General features: G+C 42.2%; 1 protein-coding gene across 3 annotated transcripts in view; it reads left to right on the top strand.

Annotated features, from left to right (window-relative positions):
* Positions 1-13,646, top strand: part of PANK2 (pantothenate kinase 2) — a 29,126-nt gene extending 15,480 nt beyond the window's left edge. Inside the window, exons 2-6 of one of the 3 annotated variants that reach the window (XM_043884550.1) lie at positions 3,017-3,270; positions 4,314-4,490; positions 6,716-6,839; positions 9,229-9,354; positions 13,379-13,646. In XM_043884550.1, the coding sequence (XP_043740485.1) occupies positions 4,387-4,490; positions 6,716-6,839; positions 9,229-9,354; positions 13,379-13,429 (405 nt within the window). In that variant the 5' untranslated portion in view covers positions 3,017-3,270; positions 4,314-4,386 and the 3' untranslated portion in view covers positions 13,430-13,646. Of the gene's footprint in view, positions 1-3,016; positions 3,271-4,313; positions 4,491-5,985; positions 6,045-6,715; positions 6,951-9,228; positions 9,358-13,378 lie in introns of those variants that run through there. The other 2 variants (XM_043884549.1, XM_043884551.1) reach the window with 2 other exon arrangements.
* The last annotated feature ends 3,399 nt before the right edge of the window (positions 13,647-17,045 follow it).

The following is a 17,045-nucleotide window of genomic DNA, read 5'->3' as shown; positions in this document are numbered from 1 at the left end:
GCATGCAGTGACAGAAAAGTACTTTGATTTCAGTTAGGCCACTAGTGTAAAACAATTTAGCTTTGAAATGAAAATGCTGACACTTGAGATTCAAGTGTCAGGAAGTCAGAATTGAATTCATTGTGACAGGGAGGGCATGAGCAGATGAAATAAGGGCGGCAATGAACATTTTCAAGGGTTTGGGTTTTATCAGAGGAGTAACCTAATATTCATAATTAGGGATTAATTAAGGATTAAGATGAAGTTATCTGTTAGCTTCCATCTCCTCTGGATCAGAATAAATTGAATATAAATGTAATCAAACAAGAGTTGAATTAAAGGGGGAGGACTTACGGGGCTAAACTTGGTTGTAAACAGAAATAGTCATTTTATGGAGTTGAGACATCTTTGTTGCATATATTGAATAGATATGCTGGTAGCATTCGTTTGAAGGTTGGGGTAGAAGTTCATAGGTAAAAAGTGAAAGTTTATATCACCTCTCCAAAGTTACCACAGTTAAAGGTTTGTGTATCTTTTTTGTTTTTCTGCGCATGACTGTGTATGACATATACATGGGCATCTAAACATGGTTTTAAAGATAGGCAGATTGAATCATATTTTATAAAATATTTTTCAGCTAATTTTTTTTGACTTGCTTGGAGTTCTTCCCACTTCATCGTAATTGAGTAAAGATCCTCTTCATTCTTGGGATTTCCCTGGTGGTGTCCAGTGGTTAAGACTCTGCATTTCGACTGTGCGAAGCATGAGTTCTGTCCCTGGTTGGGGGGCTGAGATCCCACATACTGCATAGCATGCCCAAGGGAAAAATAAACACATGTGCGTAAGGATCCTCTTCATTTTTTTACTATGCAGTGTTCCATAATATGGATAATAATTTAATCATTCTTTCTGAATTATTTAAATGAAATTAAATTGATAACACTTATTTATGTATTTATGGCCCAAGAAAGACTTTTTTTATTTATACACCCACAATACAAATAACATTGTTCCTAACTTTATAGTGGTTGTTTCATTGCTTCTTTTGTCCTTTTTATGGACAACATCCAGTAATTATGTATATATAGTCACTTAGATCATAAAGCAGACAACATTAATGTTGTTTGCCTCTTTCACAGGGACTCCAGTATCTGGAATTTTTATTAAGAAGGCTTAATTTGGTGAATTCTCAACTGTGTGATCTTATAACTAGAAAATGACCCTTTTAACTTTTAAATTTTGATTGTGCTAAACTCCCACCACCTCCCGCAGGCTATCACCAGTTTAAATAGTGAAATATTTTACTTTCTTATTGGACACTTTCAGACCTTTGTTTTTTGGCCACGCTGTGTGGCATGTGAGATCTTAATGCCATGACCAGGGATTGGACCTGGGCCCCCTGCACTGGAAGGTGGTCTTAACTACTGGATACCAGGGAAGTCCCGTGGCCACTTTCAGTTCCTTGGCTGGTGGTTAATATAAATTGTGGCCTACTTTAATACTGCTCTGTAGCCTTGAAGGTTGTCTTTGGAAGGTAGATGTTAGAGTCCTTGCTGCTCGCACCATATGTTTCTAGGTCCTTGCATCTTAGATTTCTTAGAATCTGCTTTCTGAGGCGGCTGTGCCCTCAGCTGTGCTCCTGCCCTGTGGTCCCCGTAGCGGGTATCTTGTTTTCTGCTTGGGTTCTTGGCACATTTCTTCAGCTCCTGCGGTGGTTTATAGGTAGAGTGTATTGGATCTGTGGGAGCAGGAATCGTGTCTTGTCAGTCCTTCCCTATATTTGTTGTCTCCAGACAACAAAAGCAGATCTTTTCTGTAGTTCAGTTCAGTTCAGTTCAGTTGCTCAGTCCTGTCCGACTCTTTGCGACTCCATGGACTGCAGCACACCAGGCCTCCCTGTCCATCACCAACTCCTGGAGTTTACTCAAGCTCATGTCCATTGAGTCAGTGATGCCATCCAACCATCCCATCCTCTGTTGTCCCCTTCTCCCACCTTCAATCTTTCCCAGCATCTGGGTCTTTTCAAATGAGTCAGTTCTTTGCATCAGGTGGCCAAAGTATTGGAGTTTCAGCTTCAGCATCAGACCTTCCAATGAATATTCAGGACTGATTTCCTCTAGGATGGACTGGTTGGGTCTCCTTGCAGTCCAGGGGACTCTTAATAGTCTTCTCCAACACCACAGTTCAAAAGCATCAATTCTTTGGTGCTCAGCTTTCTTTATATAGTCCAACTCTCACATCCGTACATGACTACTGGAAAAACTATAGCTTTGACTAGACGGACCTTTGTTGGCAAAGTCATGTCTCTGCTTTTTAATAAGCTGTCTAGGTTGGTCATGACTTTTCTTCCAAGGAGCAAGTTATCTTTTAATTTCATGGCTGCAGTCACCATCTGCAGTGATTTTGGAGCCCCCCAAAATAAAGTCTGTTACTGTTTTCATTGTGTCCCCATCTATTTGTCATGAAGTGATGGGACCAGATGCCATGATCTTAAGTTTTCTGAATCTTGAGCTTTAAGGCAACTTTTTCACTCTTCTCTTTCACTTTCATGAAGAGGCTCTTTACTTCTTCGCTTTCTGCCATAAGGGTGGTGTCATTTGCATAACTGAGGTTATTGATATCTCTCCCAGCAATCTTGATTCCATCTTGTGCCTCATCTGGCTCAGCGTTTCTCATGATGTATTCTGCATATAAGTTAAATAAGCAGGGTGACAATATATAGCCTTGACGTACTCCTTTCCGACTTGGAACCAGTCTGTTCCATGTCCAGTTCTAACTGTTGCTTCTTGACCTGCATACAGATTTCTCAAGAGGCAGGTCAGGTAGTCTGGTAAGGTCAGGTGGTCTGGTATTTCCCATCTCTTGTAAGAATTTTCCACAGTTTGTTTTGATGTGTTCTGTAAAGCATGCACAAATAATACACATCAATGAATACTTTTATGGTTTGTCTTATGTAGAGGGGATGCCTTATTAAATGGAATTTTTATTGCTGTTTGGCTTGTTAAAAAAATCTGAATGTATTTTTATTTCATTACAGATAGGTGATCTTCAGCTTTGCAAACTCGATGAACTAGATTGCTTAATAAAAGGAATTTTGTATATTGACTCTGTTGGATTCAATGGACGGTCACAGTGCTATTACTTTGAAAACCCTGCTGATTCTGAAAAATGTCAGAAGTTACCGTTTGATTTGAAAAATCCATACCCTCTGCTGCTGGTGAACATTGGCTCTGGGGTTAGCATCTTAGCAGTATATTCCAAAGATAATTATAAGAGGGTCACAGGTACCAGGTAGGTCTTTTATGTAAAGGTCATTGTTTATTCTTGATATCATAATGGGTTAAAACTGAGTTTTCCGGTATTGTGTATCAGTACATCTTCAAGAACTTGTTAAAATTATGTGAAAGGTATATTTCTGTGGGATTATGCAAGCAAATATTGTTACTCTTTGAAAATTATGGTTTCATGATCTACTTTTCTTTAATCTATAATCCTGAAGTTTCATTGCCATAGTTTTACAAAATATCTCATCAGCCTCGTTGAGCCCATGGTCCCTGCCCTCAGATAGTGTATGCTGTTTATATACCATAAAGTAACCAAAGCCACTAGGTGACATTTATAAGGAGAGGGCAAGGCAAGATCTAACCTTCGAAACTGGTCTAGATTTTACGTGTATACATACATATATGTAGCTGGGGGATGTTGTGAGATCTAGAAGTTGAGGTACCGAACAGTGGAAAGATAATTGGGGGAGAGTAGTTAAAAGGGAGGATTAGGTGGCAGATGAACATAAATACCTTTTGGTTTAAGGATTAGCGATCACTTGAAAAACAGGAGCTGGAGATTGGGATAAAGAAGTTTCGAACATGTGTGAATTAAAAAGGGGATAATTCTGGGAGAGAAAACATATCCATGGAGGAGTTGTAGTAGGGTAGAGGGGCTAAAGATCACAGATGATAAGACTCTTGGATGAGGATAATGCGGGGCTTGCACTTGGAGAGAGAAAAGAAAGAGGTGCCATCATGGCCCTGGTGGGCTGATCTGTACCTGAAACTCCTGGTATCCAGCAGGTGCCCAGCCCTCATTGGGAAGGTAAGGAGGTGGGCCCTGTATTTTGCCACTTTGTTGGCTTATGTGAATATGTTATCCTCAAAGTGTCTATTAGACACTTTGTTTTTATCTTTTCACAGGCTTGTTTTCTACTAGTGGCATCTGCATGATGGAGATGGGTCAAGATTGGATTGCTACATGAATATGGTTTTCAGATCATAAATTGTACTTTCCTCTTGTTAGTTTGAAAAATGTTTCAATACTATGTTTGTTTTTAATCACAGTCTTGGAGGAGGAACTTTTTTTGGTCTTTGCTGTCTTCTTACTGGTTGTACCACATTTGAAGAAGCTCTGGAAATGGCATCACGTGGAGATAGCACCAAAGTGGATAAACTAGTGCGAGACATTTATGGAGGGGACTATGAGAGGTTTGGACTGCCAGGCTGGGCTGTGGCTTCAAGGTAAGGGAAGGGGGCATGTGTGCTCTTAAGAAATACAGGATGTACAATGGAATGTTATCAGCCATAAAAAAGAACAAAATCATTTGCGGTAACATGGATGGATCTAAACATTCTCATGCTGAGTCAAGTAAGTCAGAGAAGAACAAATACATGGTATTTCTTACATGTGAAATCTTAAAAAAGCTACAAATGAACTTACCTACAAAACCAAAACAGAGTTGCAGATGTAGAAAATAAACTTAGTGTTATGGTGGGGGGTGGGTGGTAAGAGGAGGAGGTAGGAATAAATTGAAAGATTGGGATTGACTCATACACACTACTATACATAAAATAGACAACTAGTAAGGACCTACTGTATAGCACAGGGAACTCTACTCAACACTCTGTAATGTCCTGTATGGGAAAAGAATCTGAAAAAGTAGATGTGTGTGTGTGTATAACAGAGTGCCTTTGCTCTGCACATGAAACTAACACAGTGTTGTAAATGAATTATATACACCCCAGTAAAAATTTTAAAATAACACGGGAATAAAGTATTAAGTATTGGGTGTGTTTTTTACTCTTTAAATAGCTTTGCATACTATGAAGTCACCTGTTTAAAGTGTACAATTTAGTAGTTTCTAGTATATTTATAGAATTTTGCAGTCATCTTTGTAATTTTGGAATATTTTCATCGTCCCAGAGAGAAACCTTGCTTCCATCAGCTCTCTCCCCCCATCCCCTCCCTCTCCCCATAGTTCCTGGTAGACACTACTCTGTTTTTTGTCTCTATATGGCATCATGCAACAAGTGATTTTTGTGACTGGCTTCTTTCACTTAGCATAATGTTTTCAACATTCATCCTTGTTGTATCATAAATCAGTACTTTGTTCCTTTTATTGCTGAATAATATTCCATTGTATTGATATACAACATGTATCTTTTGGGTTTTAACTGCCTTAACAGGTATAAAAGGATATCTCATTTTGATTTGTATTTAACTGATGAATAATGATGTTCAACATTTTTTGATGTTTAATAAGTTTAATATTTTAATAAACATTTTTAATATTTAATAAGATTCGGCTTATGGGATCTTCCTGGACTAGGGATGGAGCCCGTGGCCTCTGCATTGTCAGGCGGATTCTTACTGTACCACCAGGGAAGTCTGGGTGCAAGGCTTTTAATAATAGAAAAGGCACTTGTATACTTGCTTGTTTACTAATTTTAGGTACTTTATAAATTCTGTAGATTCATTTTCTGTGTTTGCAACATTTGCTCAATGATAAGATCCCTTTTCTGATTGGTTGGGTTTGTGATCAAGTCATAGTTATCTATGTATCAGTTTTGCTCATCAGGCTTCCCTGGTGGCTCAGACGGTAAAGTGTCTGCTTGCAGTTTGGGAGACCTGGATTCGATCCCTGGGTCAGGAAGATCCCCTGGAGAAGGAAATGGCAACCCACTCTAGTACTCTTGGCCTGAAAAATCCCTTGGACAGAGGAGCCTGGCAGGCTACAGTCCATGGGGTCACAAAGAGTCAGACATGACTGAGCGACTTCTCTCTCTGCTCATCAGGTACTTTGAAATACTTGATCTTCTAGGGAAATCGGAAACTGTTAAAAGTAGTTTACTCGGGGACCTAGCTGTCTGTACTTTGCTTTGCTCAGATAAAGCCATTTACCAGATGTGAATGTGACCCTTCAGCTGAGTGGAACAGCTCTACAGTTGGGAGCAGATCACTAACTGAGGCGTGTTTCTGGAACTTAGCCTGGTTTCAGAAGGAGCGTGGTACCTTCAGTGGATCTGAATGTGCTTAGTCGCTCAGTCGTGTCTGACTCTTTGCGACCCCATGGACTGTAGCCCGCCAGGCTCCTCTGTCCATGGGGATTCTCCAGGCAAGAATACTGGAGTGGGTTGCCATGCCCTCCTCCAGGTGACGTTCCCAACCCAGGGATAGAACTTGGGTCTCCCCATTGCAGGCTGAACCTTCAGGGAGGCCCATACCTGGTGTCAAAGCTGGATTTCATAGAACCCTCAGGGAATGCCATTTGCTCATTCAGAATGCTGGAGTTCTTGAAGTTGCATTTCTTTTTGAGCAGATGTTCTGTTATTTTGTAATAAAAGTTCAAAGATTTGAACAGTGTTGCCCTGAAAGTTACTTTTATCTTAGTAAAGTACCCTTAAGTTCTGTTACACTGTTTTACCTTTGGTTTAGCAACCAGTTATTTATTTTTTTTCCATCACAGCTTTGGAAACATGATGAGCAAGGAGAAGCGAGAGGCTGTGAGTAAAGAGGACCTTGCCAGAGCGACTTTGATCACCATCACCAACAACATTGGCTCAATAGCAAGAATGTGTGCCCTTAATGAAGTAAGGGGACATGGATTTCTTTAGTTGCTCTGAGGAAAATACAGAACTTACTATGTGGGCCCCACCTTGTATACAGCGTCTGTCTTCTCCGAACAGTGCCTAAATGTAGTTGTAAGTGGTGGATTTTGTTTCATTGGCATAGTTAAAATGCTTCACATGTAGATTAATCTTAACAGATTTTTATTTTATTAATCAAGATAAACACTGCTACAGTCTAGAAGTAGAGCAGAAGGCAGAGGAAGGTGGGGAAGGTAGCCAGTTTTGCAGATAATGGGGACTGTTGGGTGGTGGTGAAGGGTGGCGATGCTGAATATAGATACCATGCTCGCTGTTGAGCTCAGGAGTCCCTGGGAATGAATCCAGAGGAAGGCACTGAAGCGGGGAGAAAACGGAGTGGGCCGAGGAATGCCCACCCTGCTCCCCTCCAGCTGGCTGCGGCAGAGCTGTCTTTGTGCTTTCAGCTTCTTTACAGTGCTGCCTTGTAGCATTCAGGTCAAGCAGCATTGTACAGGGCTATGAAAGAACTAAGAATGGCCTTCCCTTGGGCATCCAGTTGGTATAACTTGTCCCTATTTATACACTTTGGTTTAAAATAAGGCTTTTAAATAGATAATTCAGGCATGTGACTTAAATCTCAGGTTACAAAAGGATTGTCTCTTTTTAGTTAAAAGATACTGTATTTTCATGAAGAAATTTAAAATTCTTATTATGTTTTAACACTTCTGTTTTCTTTGTTGCACGTTCCTTTTCCTGTGCTTATGTATTTTAAGATATTTCAGTTGATGTACATACAATTTTGTTTTTTACTTAGGTATTATAAATTGCAGGGTTCTATATTTGATTTCTTTTTATATCATAAGTCATTCACATAGAACTGGTCATTTGGTTGCTTGTCAGTGATCGCTCTGTGATAAAGCATTTTTAAGTGTGAAACTATTTCCTTGGATGTTTTATTCTTTTTTTTTTTTTTTTAATGTTTATTTTTGTTTATTTGGCTGCAGTGGGGTCTTCTTGTGGCATGTGGGATCTAGTTCCCTGACCAGGGATTGAATCCAGGCCCCCTGCATTGGGAGTTTGGTGTCTTACCACTGGACCATCAGGGAAGTCCCTGGATTTATTCTTGATAAGGGATTTATTCAGGAGTGAGATTTCTTATCTAAAGAATATCATACTTGTGGGACTTCCTTGGTGGTCCAGTGGCTGAGACTCCACGCTCCCAATGCAGGAGGCTCAGGTTTGCTGCTTAGTCAGGGAACTAGATCCCACATGATGCAACTAAGACCTGGAGCTGCTAAGTAAAGAGATAAAATAAATATTTTAAAAAAGAATACCATGGTTATGAATCTTGATGGATATTGCCAAGATGCTTTGCACAAGGGCCGCACCATTTTAGATCATTCTTAGCAATGAATGAAAGGATCAGTTTGACCACAACTTGACTAATATTGGGGGTTAGTTAGAATTTCTGTTAGTTATTTTGCTGACTTTTTTTTTCTTTTAGTGCCTATCTAAAATATAGTTTTATTTAAGACTGTGTTTTCCACTTACAGTGCTTATAAAGTACAGTGTTATTTCCTTTCCCTGTGCGCATATTCAGCAGTATCAAGAATGCCCAGTTGTTTACTGTAGGAGCTCAACTTTAAAACTGCCTTGGAATTTGTTTGTCCTTCAATGTTTTTGTGTGAAACAACGCTAAATCCATACCAAGTTGATGTAATCAAACTTCAGTGGTGGGCCCAGGTGGAGGTGCTCCCGCCACCAGGCAAGCCCCCAGGCATTCCTCCTGGCTGGCCTCCAGTGCTCCCGTATAGCTTGGTAGTGATAGACTTGCAGACTTTTTTTTCCAGCTCCGTCTGCCTTTGTTTCGATTCTTCCTTCACAGTTTGTAGTATGTAAGATCTTGGGTCACTCAGACATCCAGGAAGGGAACTGTCAACATCTAGAGTCTTTGCTAACTTTTAATGGCTCTAAAATTTTACTTTTTTTGCTCATTTAGTGAGGTTGAATTTTTGTGTGTGTGATATTTTCTCTTATAATTTGCCTGTGTGTTACTTTTCTTCTTTGAATTGGTCTTAGTATTTTTTTTTTAACTTATCTGTGTAAAACTTTGTATTTAATTGTAGTTATGGTTTGTCATGTTAATTCAAATGCTTTTCCTAATCTTTATTCTCCTGTGACATTTTCTGGCATGCTTTGAAGTGGGTTTAGAGTTGTCTGGGGCTCGAATTTAAGTAGCCCTGGATCAACTGGAGTAAATGTAGATATTTTTTTTTTGATCAGCAGTCAACTTACTAACAGAAACTATGTACATGATACTCTCTTTGGGGTAGCTTTTAGGAGAGAACAGAAATTAACATGAAAACTAATTGCCTTTTTTTGATGTGCTCAGAACATTAACCAGGTGGTATTTGTTGGAAATTTCTTGAGAATTAATACGATCGCCATGCGGCTTTTGGCATATGCTTTGGATTATTGGTCCAAGGGACAGTTGAAAGCACTTTTTTCGGAGCATGAGGTAAGCAGAGTTATTTCCTGTGACATGTTACCTTCAGAAAGGGCATGCTGTTCACGCTATGCTAGAATTTGAAGCAGTACTTATTATTTGTTTCTGTACTTGTATAATGTGGTTAACTTTGTTTGTATTCAAAAGCTGTTTCTTACCTGATTTAATGTAAGGTAAATATTTGGTTAATTTTATTATGAGCTTTAGCAATTTTAAAGAAGAAAGTCTTGACAAACATTCAGCTATATTCCTGATGCCATTTTCTTTTCCGAACCATCCTTTGTATTTTCCCCATTGCAGTTTGTACTTAGTTGTAAATGTACTTAACTCTGAGTTATTTTTTAATTTTTTGATGTCAGTTTTTATTGTGTTAATATAGTTCTTGTGCCAATTATTTTATTTAAGATGTATGTCCTAAAACCAACTCCATCAGTAAAAAGCATTCCAGAATTAGAGCCACACTGTTGTAAGAACTTAACACATAGGCTGTGTGAAAAAGAATAATTGAATTGCTTAACCTGATATCCTGTTTTGGAAAGTGTCTTTATGATTTGAGGAACAGTAAAACCAGAGCTATGAAAGGGACTTTGTCTTTCCTCCCCTTGGTTTTGGGGCAGTTGGACTCTTTCAAGGGTTAAAGGGGATTGTAGATAGTGTTAGCATGAACACTTTTCAGAATTGTGTTGGCATACTTACTTTATGATATGAACCCTTTATGAAGTTTGGTTTTCCTCTTTGGCTAGCCTGTTTGCTCTTTGTCCTTGTATTTTCCATTTTCATTTAGGCCTCTGGCTCTAATGTTGATCTCTGTACTTGTGGAGCTCTGATTATTTTAGGTTCTCTGAGTCATGAAATATACTCCTGCTTGCACACTGAAGTCATTGTGATTACTGTTGTGAAAGCTTTGTATAGATTGTTTTCAAGCCTTTCTTTTTCATTGTTCACTATTCTCATCTCACACTTCTTGGCTTGTAACAATCTCTGTCTGTTACTAGATAGTAACTTGGGTCTGGAGTGGAACTCAGTATAATGGTTAATTTTTATCCCTTCTTTTCTGTAAAATAAAACCAAGATATAGAAAATCACGTAAAACAAAGTGTGTAACTAACTGTTATGACTGCATTTCCTCTGCAGGAGGTGCTGGTTTAATTCCTTGAATGGGAACTAAGTCTGCATGCTGCAGGGCATGGCCAAAAAATTTAATAATAATAATAAAGTGAACACCCTTGAATGCTGTCCTCTGGCAGAATTGAGGGTTTCTGAGTGTTGCTGAGTCTTGCTCAGCTGTGTCCTCCTACAGTTTCTGACTTTGTCGTAACATGTCTGTGTGGCTGCTTTTTTTAAAAAATTTATTTTTAATTGAAGAATGATTGATTTACAGTATTGTGTTGGTTTCTGCCATACACGAACATGAACCAGCCGTAGGTATACGTATGTCCCCTCCCTCTTGAACTCCCTCCCACTTCGCATCCCTCTGGGTTGTCAGAGCACCAGTTTGAGCTCTGAGTCATAGCAGACTCCCACTGGCAGTTTTACATGTGGTGGTGTATATGTTTCATTGCTGCTATATTTGTCCTGTTCTCCTCCCCCACCCCAACCCCCGTCCTCAAGTCTGTTCTCTACATCTGCGTCTCTATTGCTGCCCTGCGTATAGATTCATCAGTACCACCTTCCTAGTTTCTGTATATGTGCATTAAAACGCAATATTTGTTTTTTCTCGTTCTGACTTCAGTCTGTATAATAGGCTCTAGGTTCATCCACCTAATTAGAACCGACTCAGATGTGTTCCTTTGTATGGCTGAGTAATATTCCATTGTATATATGTACCACAGCTTCTTTATCCATTCATCTGTTGGTGAACATCTAGGTTGAGTCCATGTCCTAGCTATTGTAAATAGTGCTACAGTGAACATTGGGGCACATGTGTCTCTTTCAGTTCTGGTTTCCTTAGGGTATTTGCCTCGTAAGGGGATTTCACATGGAAATTTTATTCCTAGTTTTTTAAGGAATCTCCATACTGTTCTTCATGGTGTTTGTATCAATATAAATTTCCACCAACAGCGCAAGAGGGTTCCCTTTTCTCCACACCCTCTCCAGCATTTATTGTGTGTAGCCTTTTTGATGATGACCATTCTGACTGGTATGAGGTGATAGGCATCTCATTGAAGTTTTGATTTGCATTTCTCTAATAATGACTGATGTTGAGCATCTTTTCATGTGTTTGTTAGCCATCTGTTTATGGGTATGGCTATGTATGTTTTCTTTAGAGAAATGTCTTTTTAGGTCTTTTCCCCACTTTTTGATTGGGTTGTTTGTTTTTCTGATACTGAATTGTATGAGCTGCTTGCACATTTTGGAAATTAATTTCTTGTCAGTTGTTTCCTTTGCTATTTTCTCCCATTCTGAGGGTTGTCTTTTCACCTTGTTTGTAGTTTCCTTTGCTGTGCAAAAGCTTTTAAGTTTAATTTTTAAATTTTTGTTTAGTTTTGTTTTTATTTCCATTACGCTAGGAGATGGGTCATAGAAGATTTAATTTTTGTTTAGTTTTGTTTTTATTTCCATTACGCTAGGAGATAGGTCATAGAAGATCTTGCTTTGATTTATGTCATCGAGTGTTCTGCCTATGTTTTCCTCTAAGAGTTTTATAGTTTCTGGTCTTATGTTAAGGTCTTTAATCCATTTCGAGTTTATCTTTGTGTATGGTGTTAGGAAGTGTTCTGGTTTCATACTTTTACACACAGCTGTGCAGTTTTCCCAGCACCACTTTTTGAAGAGACTGTCTTTTTCTCTATTGTATATTCTTGTGGCTGCTTTTTCTTTTTTTTTAAAGCCAAGAAGTAGAGTGAAAGGGCAGGCCTGTCTTGTGTGGCTGCGTGTTCTTTGGAGAAGCTTTTCTTGGAAAAGCTTGAGGAATCTGAACCTTAGTTATTTATAATACTGCAGAGACTTATATGTTCTGTTCCACAGCAAGTCTTTCAGGATCTTCCCATGCTCCTTTTGCATTCACTTCTCTCTCACACTGCCTTACTGTGTGATCACATCCTTTGGAGACTGGTAGATTCTGTATCATTGTACGATTATTCTGATTGTTACTGGCAGTTTCTTTCTGCCAGTATGGGTTTTGTCTCGTTTTTTTTTTTTTTTTTTTTTCTTTTTTTGTCTCGTTTTGTTTTTAATTTATTCATGTTTTGGTGGTTTTTGACCTCGATTGCTTACTTCAGGAGGTGGTCCAGCATGGTCTTCCTTCAGCCGCTGCTTCTCTTTCTCACGTCTCTGCCTTCCCCGCCGGTGCCTCTGTTCTTCAGATGTTGCTCCTCTGACCTCATGCCTCTCTATGTGTTGCCTGAGGGTTCTGTGATCCTGCTGGCTGCTGCCTCGCTCCAGATCTAGACATCTGGTGGGTGTGGCTGCTTGGCTGCCTAGGGTACCTCGGCTTTGCACATCCTGTATGGACCCCCCTTCCTTGCTCTCCACATCTCTTGCTCCTGTGTCCTTGTTCTCAGGGTTGGTGTGACCGGATGTGGGGGAGGGACCTCAACCTCCCTGCCACCCTTCTTCTATTCTTCAGGCCAAGTCTTGAACCCATCCCACCCCGTTCTTTGCTCTCCACCTCCAGCCCAGCAGGGCCCTCACCCTCTGTGACTTGTCCCGGCTCCTGCTCCATTGCACTTCATGTCTCAACTTCCCTTCATTCTGGAATTATCTTGAAATGCTCCAGGCCCCCATTGCTTCTCATCGCCTCATTCCCCAGGAGATGGCCCAGGTACTCTCTCTTAACCAGAGGTAAAGGCCGCTGTGGGCCTCAGAGCTTGTGGAGCCCCCGCTGAGCACTCTGGTCTGATGTGCCAGAGTGTCCTCACCTGCCTGGGAGCTCCTCAGAACTTCTCTGCTGGCCTTGGGCTTGGCAAAATGGGCATCAGGAAATGAGTGGCAGGAATTAAGGGCCGTGTTGGCTTTAATACTAGTAATCATATTTATGGTAATATAAGTAAGTCTAAGGAGAATTGCTCTTATTTTTCTTTCTTTTTGCTTTCAGGGTTATTTTGGAGCTGTTGGAGCACTCCTTGAGCTATTGAAGATCCCCTGACTGTTACCTGGGGAGGGGTTCCTGGAACCTTCCACAATGGGATCTGTGGATGGACTCTTTTTTTTAAGACTTACTCAGTTTTATGATTGTGTACTACCTGAATCAAAGCGAGAAAGGACAAGTGTATTTTTCTAAGTCATCAAGATAAATTCTTAAAAATTCAGTCTGAACTAATAACCAGTAAGGAAATATATATGCATTAAAAAAAAAAAGTGGACCATGTCGGTGAGGATTCTCTGTATTTAAGTTGCTCTTCAGTATAGCTTTGTTCAATGTACTGTGTAGTTTTGAAATTCAGCATCACTCAGTGGAGCCACTTCAGGAGAGAGCTGTTCTTTGTTCAGCTGACTTTGGTTTTGTGTCCTGTTGAATTTGGTAAATATAAGGCAAGCAACTCTGTATTACAGTCTAATCACACTTTTGTCAGTGTGGCCTTGGAGAGCGTCGTCTTTGCATTAACTTTGTGTGTATAGCCTTGTGTGAACATTGAAAAACGTTTCAAGGTTCTGCAAACTTATTGGGTAGGTGAATTCTTAATTCTGTGCCTGTAACTTTTAACAAGCTACTTTTGGAAGGGCAGTTCCAGGTTCCACTAGATCCGGGGAAGGTCTGTTTGGGATGACAGGACTTCTCCCCTGGGCAGGATTTCCTTGGGTATTGGATGGATTATGGATGTGACAGAAGTGAGTAAGCTAGTAGAAAAAGCATATCTGAAAGGGCCAGACAGAAAAAACAGAAAGGGCTGCTAGTATTGATGTCTTTTCAGGGAATGGGGGGAATCTGGTTATTGCAGGCCAGTAGAAAGGGGAGAATGGAGCGGTCCATCAATTAGCCATGGAGAACGGGGGGCGGGGCTTCTGCTCCTCCCCTTGTGCTTGCCTGCAAGTGCCTGGGAGTTTGCCTCAGTTGGATATAGTGGAGGGGCTGTAGGAGGCTCAAAAGGCTGTTTGAGGAGAGGCAGATTTTTAGATAGAGTCTTGGTGGAGGTTGACTTTGAATTTTTTGTTTCTGCTGTGCAAAATGATTTAAAAACCTCCTTGGAGAGAGAGCAACATTTGTATCTCATTTTGGTATTACTTGGTGCCTGCTTCCCTGGTGAAGGCAATGAAGGTTTTATGTAAAGCAACCTTTGAAACAGAAGGAAATCCCAAGGCTCTCTGGCCTGCTTCTGCCCCTTGGCTTCAGGCCAGGAGACTGGCCTGGGAAGGACCACATATGGGAGGTGATGTTCCAAGGGACAGAGGGGCACAGGAGAGTGGGTTCGGACCACCGAGGGAGGAGGGAGTTTGACCCTGCAGTCCCCTCCCTCTTGGCTGTTGTCAAGAGTCATGGCCTGCCCACCTGCAGGGAGGGCACAGCCTGCGTGGGGTCAGCGCAGGGCCATTTCCCAAGGGTGGCCACCCTTGCACACATCCTGGGCACATGTCGGTTGTGGTGCTGCTGGCTGGTGCAGGCTGTGGAGCTGGAGGGACACTGGGGGATGGGAATTGCAGCCCAGGGCCATGTGATCAGCTTCCTCTGCTGCCGCTGCCCCTCCTGGGCCTCAGCCTGAGTCACCTCCAGCCCTGTCCTTCTGCCTTCGGCCCGCTCCAACCATGTGCTTGTAGCCCCAACTGACCCCCGCGGCCACCAGAGTCAGTGCCACCACCCTCTCACTGGTACCATGGTCACGCTTTTCAAGCCCCTTGTACCCCAGACCCTCTTTCCTGCTTCCACTGGGCAGAGGAAGGGTGCCTGAGTAAGCCTGGTTGCTGCCCGTGGACACCCAGGTTGGCCTCTGAGGCCTCGTGGGGTCCTGCCTTTTCTCCTTGCACTTACTGTGTTCGTGAGGCTGTGCCAGTGCTTTTTGTGGGTCGTGTCACACGGCCCTTGTCATCCCCACCATTTAACAGAAGAAGGACCCTGCCCAAAGTCACACAATTAGGATCCAGCCCCCTTTCCTCTTACGCCTTGCAGTTGCCTTCCACCTCCATGGATTCACCACTTCCTGCTCTTGAGAAACTGCTTCTGTGGCTACACTTTGTGCTTCTGATTAGCCCATCCTTTTACTACAGTGAATCTCATTGCTAAATCTGATGGACATTTCATGTTCTCATCTTCTTTAGTTCTATCATTGCAGACCACACTTGCTTTTCCTTCTACCTTCTAGGCCACTTTATTCTCCACTGAAGACAGAGATTGCCAGCTCTCAGGCTCAACCCTGGATCTACTTAAGCAGACATCACTCATTTTGATTTCCAGGGTAGCATGTCTGGCCCAGCCCTTGCCTCTAAGCTCGTCTCAAGGCAGTGACTGCCTTTTTCCTCTGCCCCCTTTTCTGTATCTCCAGGTCATCTTTACACAGAAATGTCTCCATCCTTTCCCCTGAACCTCTGCCAGCATCCTCTCCCAGTTACTGCTACTTCACTATATCTCCAGGTCATCTTTACACAGAAATGTCTCCATCCTCTCCCCTGAATCTCTGCCAGCATCTTCTCCCAGTTACTGCTACTTCACTAACTCCAATTTATAAGATGTGTGGAAGCTCACCCTCTTCACCACAGGCACCACCCTGATCTAAACCACTGCCCTGTCTCATCAGCAGTTATCCCTTCCAGTCTGCCAGCCTGGGTAGCCTGAGGGTCTCACCCCACACTCCCCCACTAGAGGCAGTGGGGGTGGTAGTGGCTGTAATAATGGTGCAGGTGTGAAAGGAAGGTGGCCAGCCCGATGGGAGCAGTGTATGGTCAGGTAGAGAGAGATGCTTTAGTGGGTTTAGAGATGTGGAGATTGGAAGTGGGGGAAGGAGGTTCTGTGAGGGTACTTAGGCTTGCTGGAGGGACTTAATCTTGGGCTGCCTGAATTTTGATGCCAAACAGGCTGCTGGATATTTAGGTTGGAGACAATAGACCTGACAATGATGTGCATGTAGGTGGGAATGTAGTGAATCCCAAGGTAGAGTGAGAATAACAAGAGGTGGACAGAGAAGGACAGGGCTGCAAAGAACATTGAAGAGGGGACTAGCACAGGGGGCCTGTTGCTCAGGAGACTGGAGGGGAGAGGAGCCCTCCAGGCACCCGCACTAGGAGGAGGTTTCAGAGTTGGCACAGATTTGGTTGCAGGTCATGGGTGGCCGTGAGGGGAGCAGTTTCCCTGATCTGTGGAGCCGAAGCTGAGCTATGCAGAGGTCCTAGTGAGTGAGGGTTGGTGAGGAGAAACAGTAGCTGCCACAGGATGGCTTTGGACTGAGATTTTGTTTCTCCTCCAGCAGAATGGTATTTCCAGGCCTGGGATATAGCTAGAGGAGTGAGGTGTGGGCTGGTTCCACCACTGCAACCCTCCTGAGTACTGGCGTCCACATTTGGAAGACTGCTTGACTGTGTCCCCCCACATCTCCGGAGCTGAGGCCAGGGGTGGCAGGGAGCCCTTGACCTCTCTGCCTTCTCCCTTGCTCAGCCCTGACTGGCACCCCACACCACAAGGAGACAGGCTGGCTCCTCTGTCAGTCACCTGTTGCTGGTGATCAATTCCCATTTGTTCAGAAGCACTTACCTTGACTTTTCAGCTCTTGCCACATGGGCTTAAATGGGATGTGGGTGACCAAGGGTATGTATGTGCTTAGCACAAAGTATTTTTA

The sequence above is a fragment of the Cervus elaphus genome, chromosome 23 (assembly GCF_910594005.1).
Source record: "Cervus elaphus chromosome 23, mCerEla1.1, whole genome shotgun sequence".
Taxonomy (NCBI): domain Eukaryota; kingdom Metazoa; phylum Chordata; class Mammalia; order Artiodactyla; family Cervidae; genus Cervus; species Cervus elaphus.
Note: the sequence above shows the minus strand (reverse complement) of the source record. Positions and strands in the feature narration are given on the sequence as shown.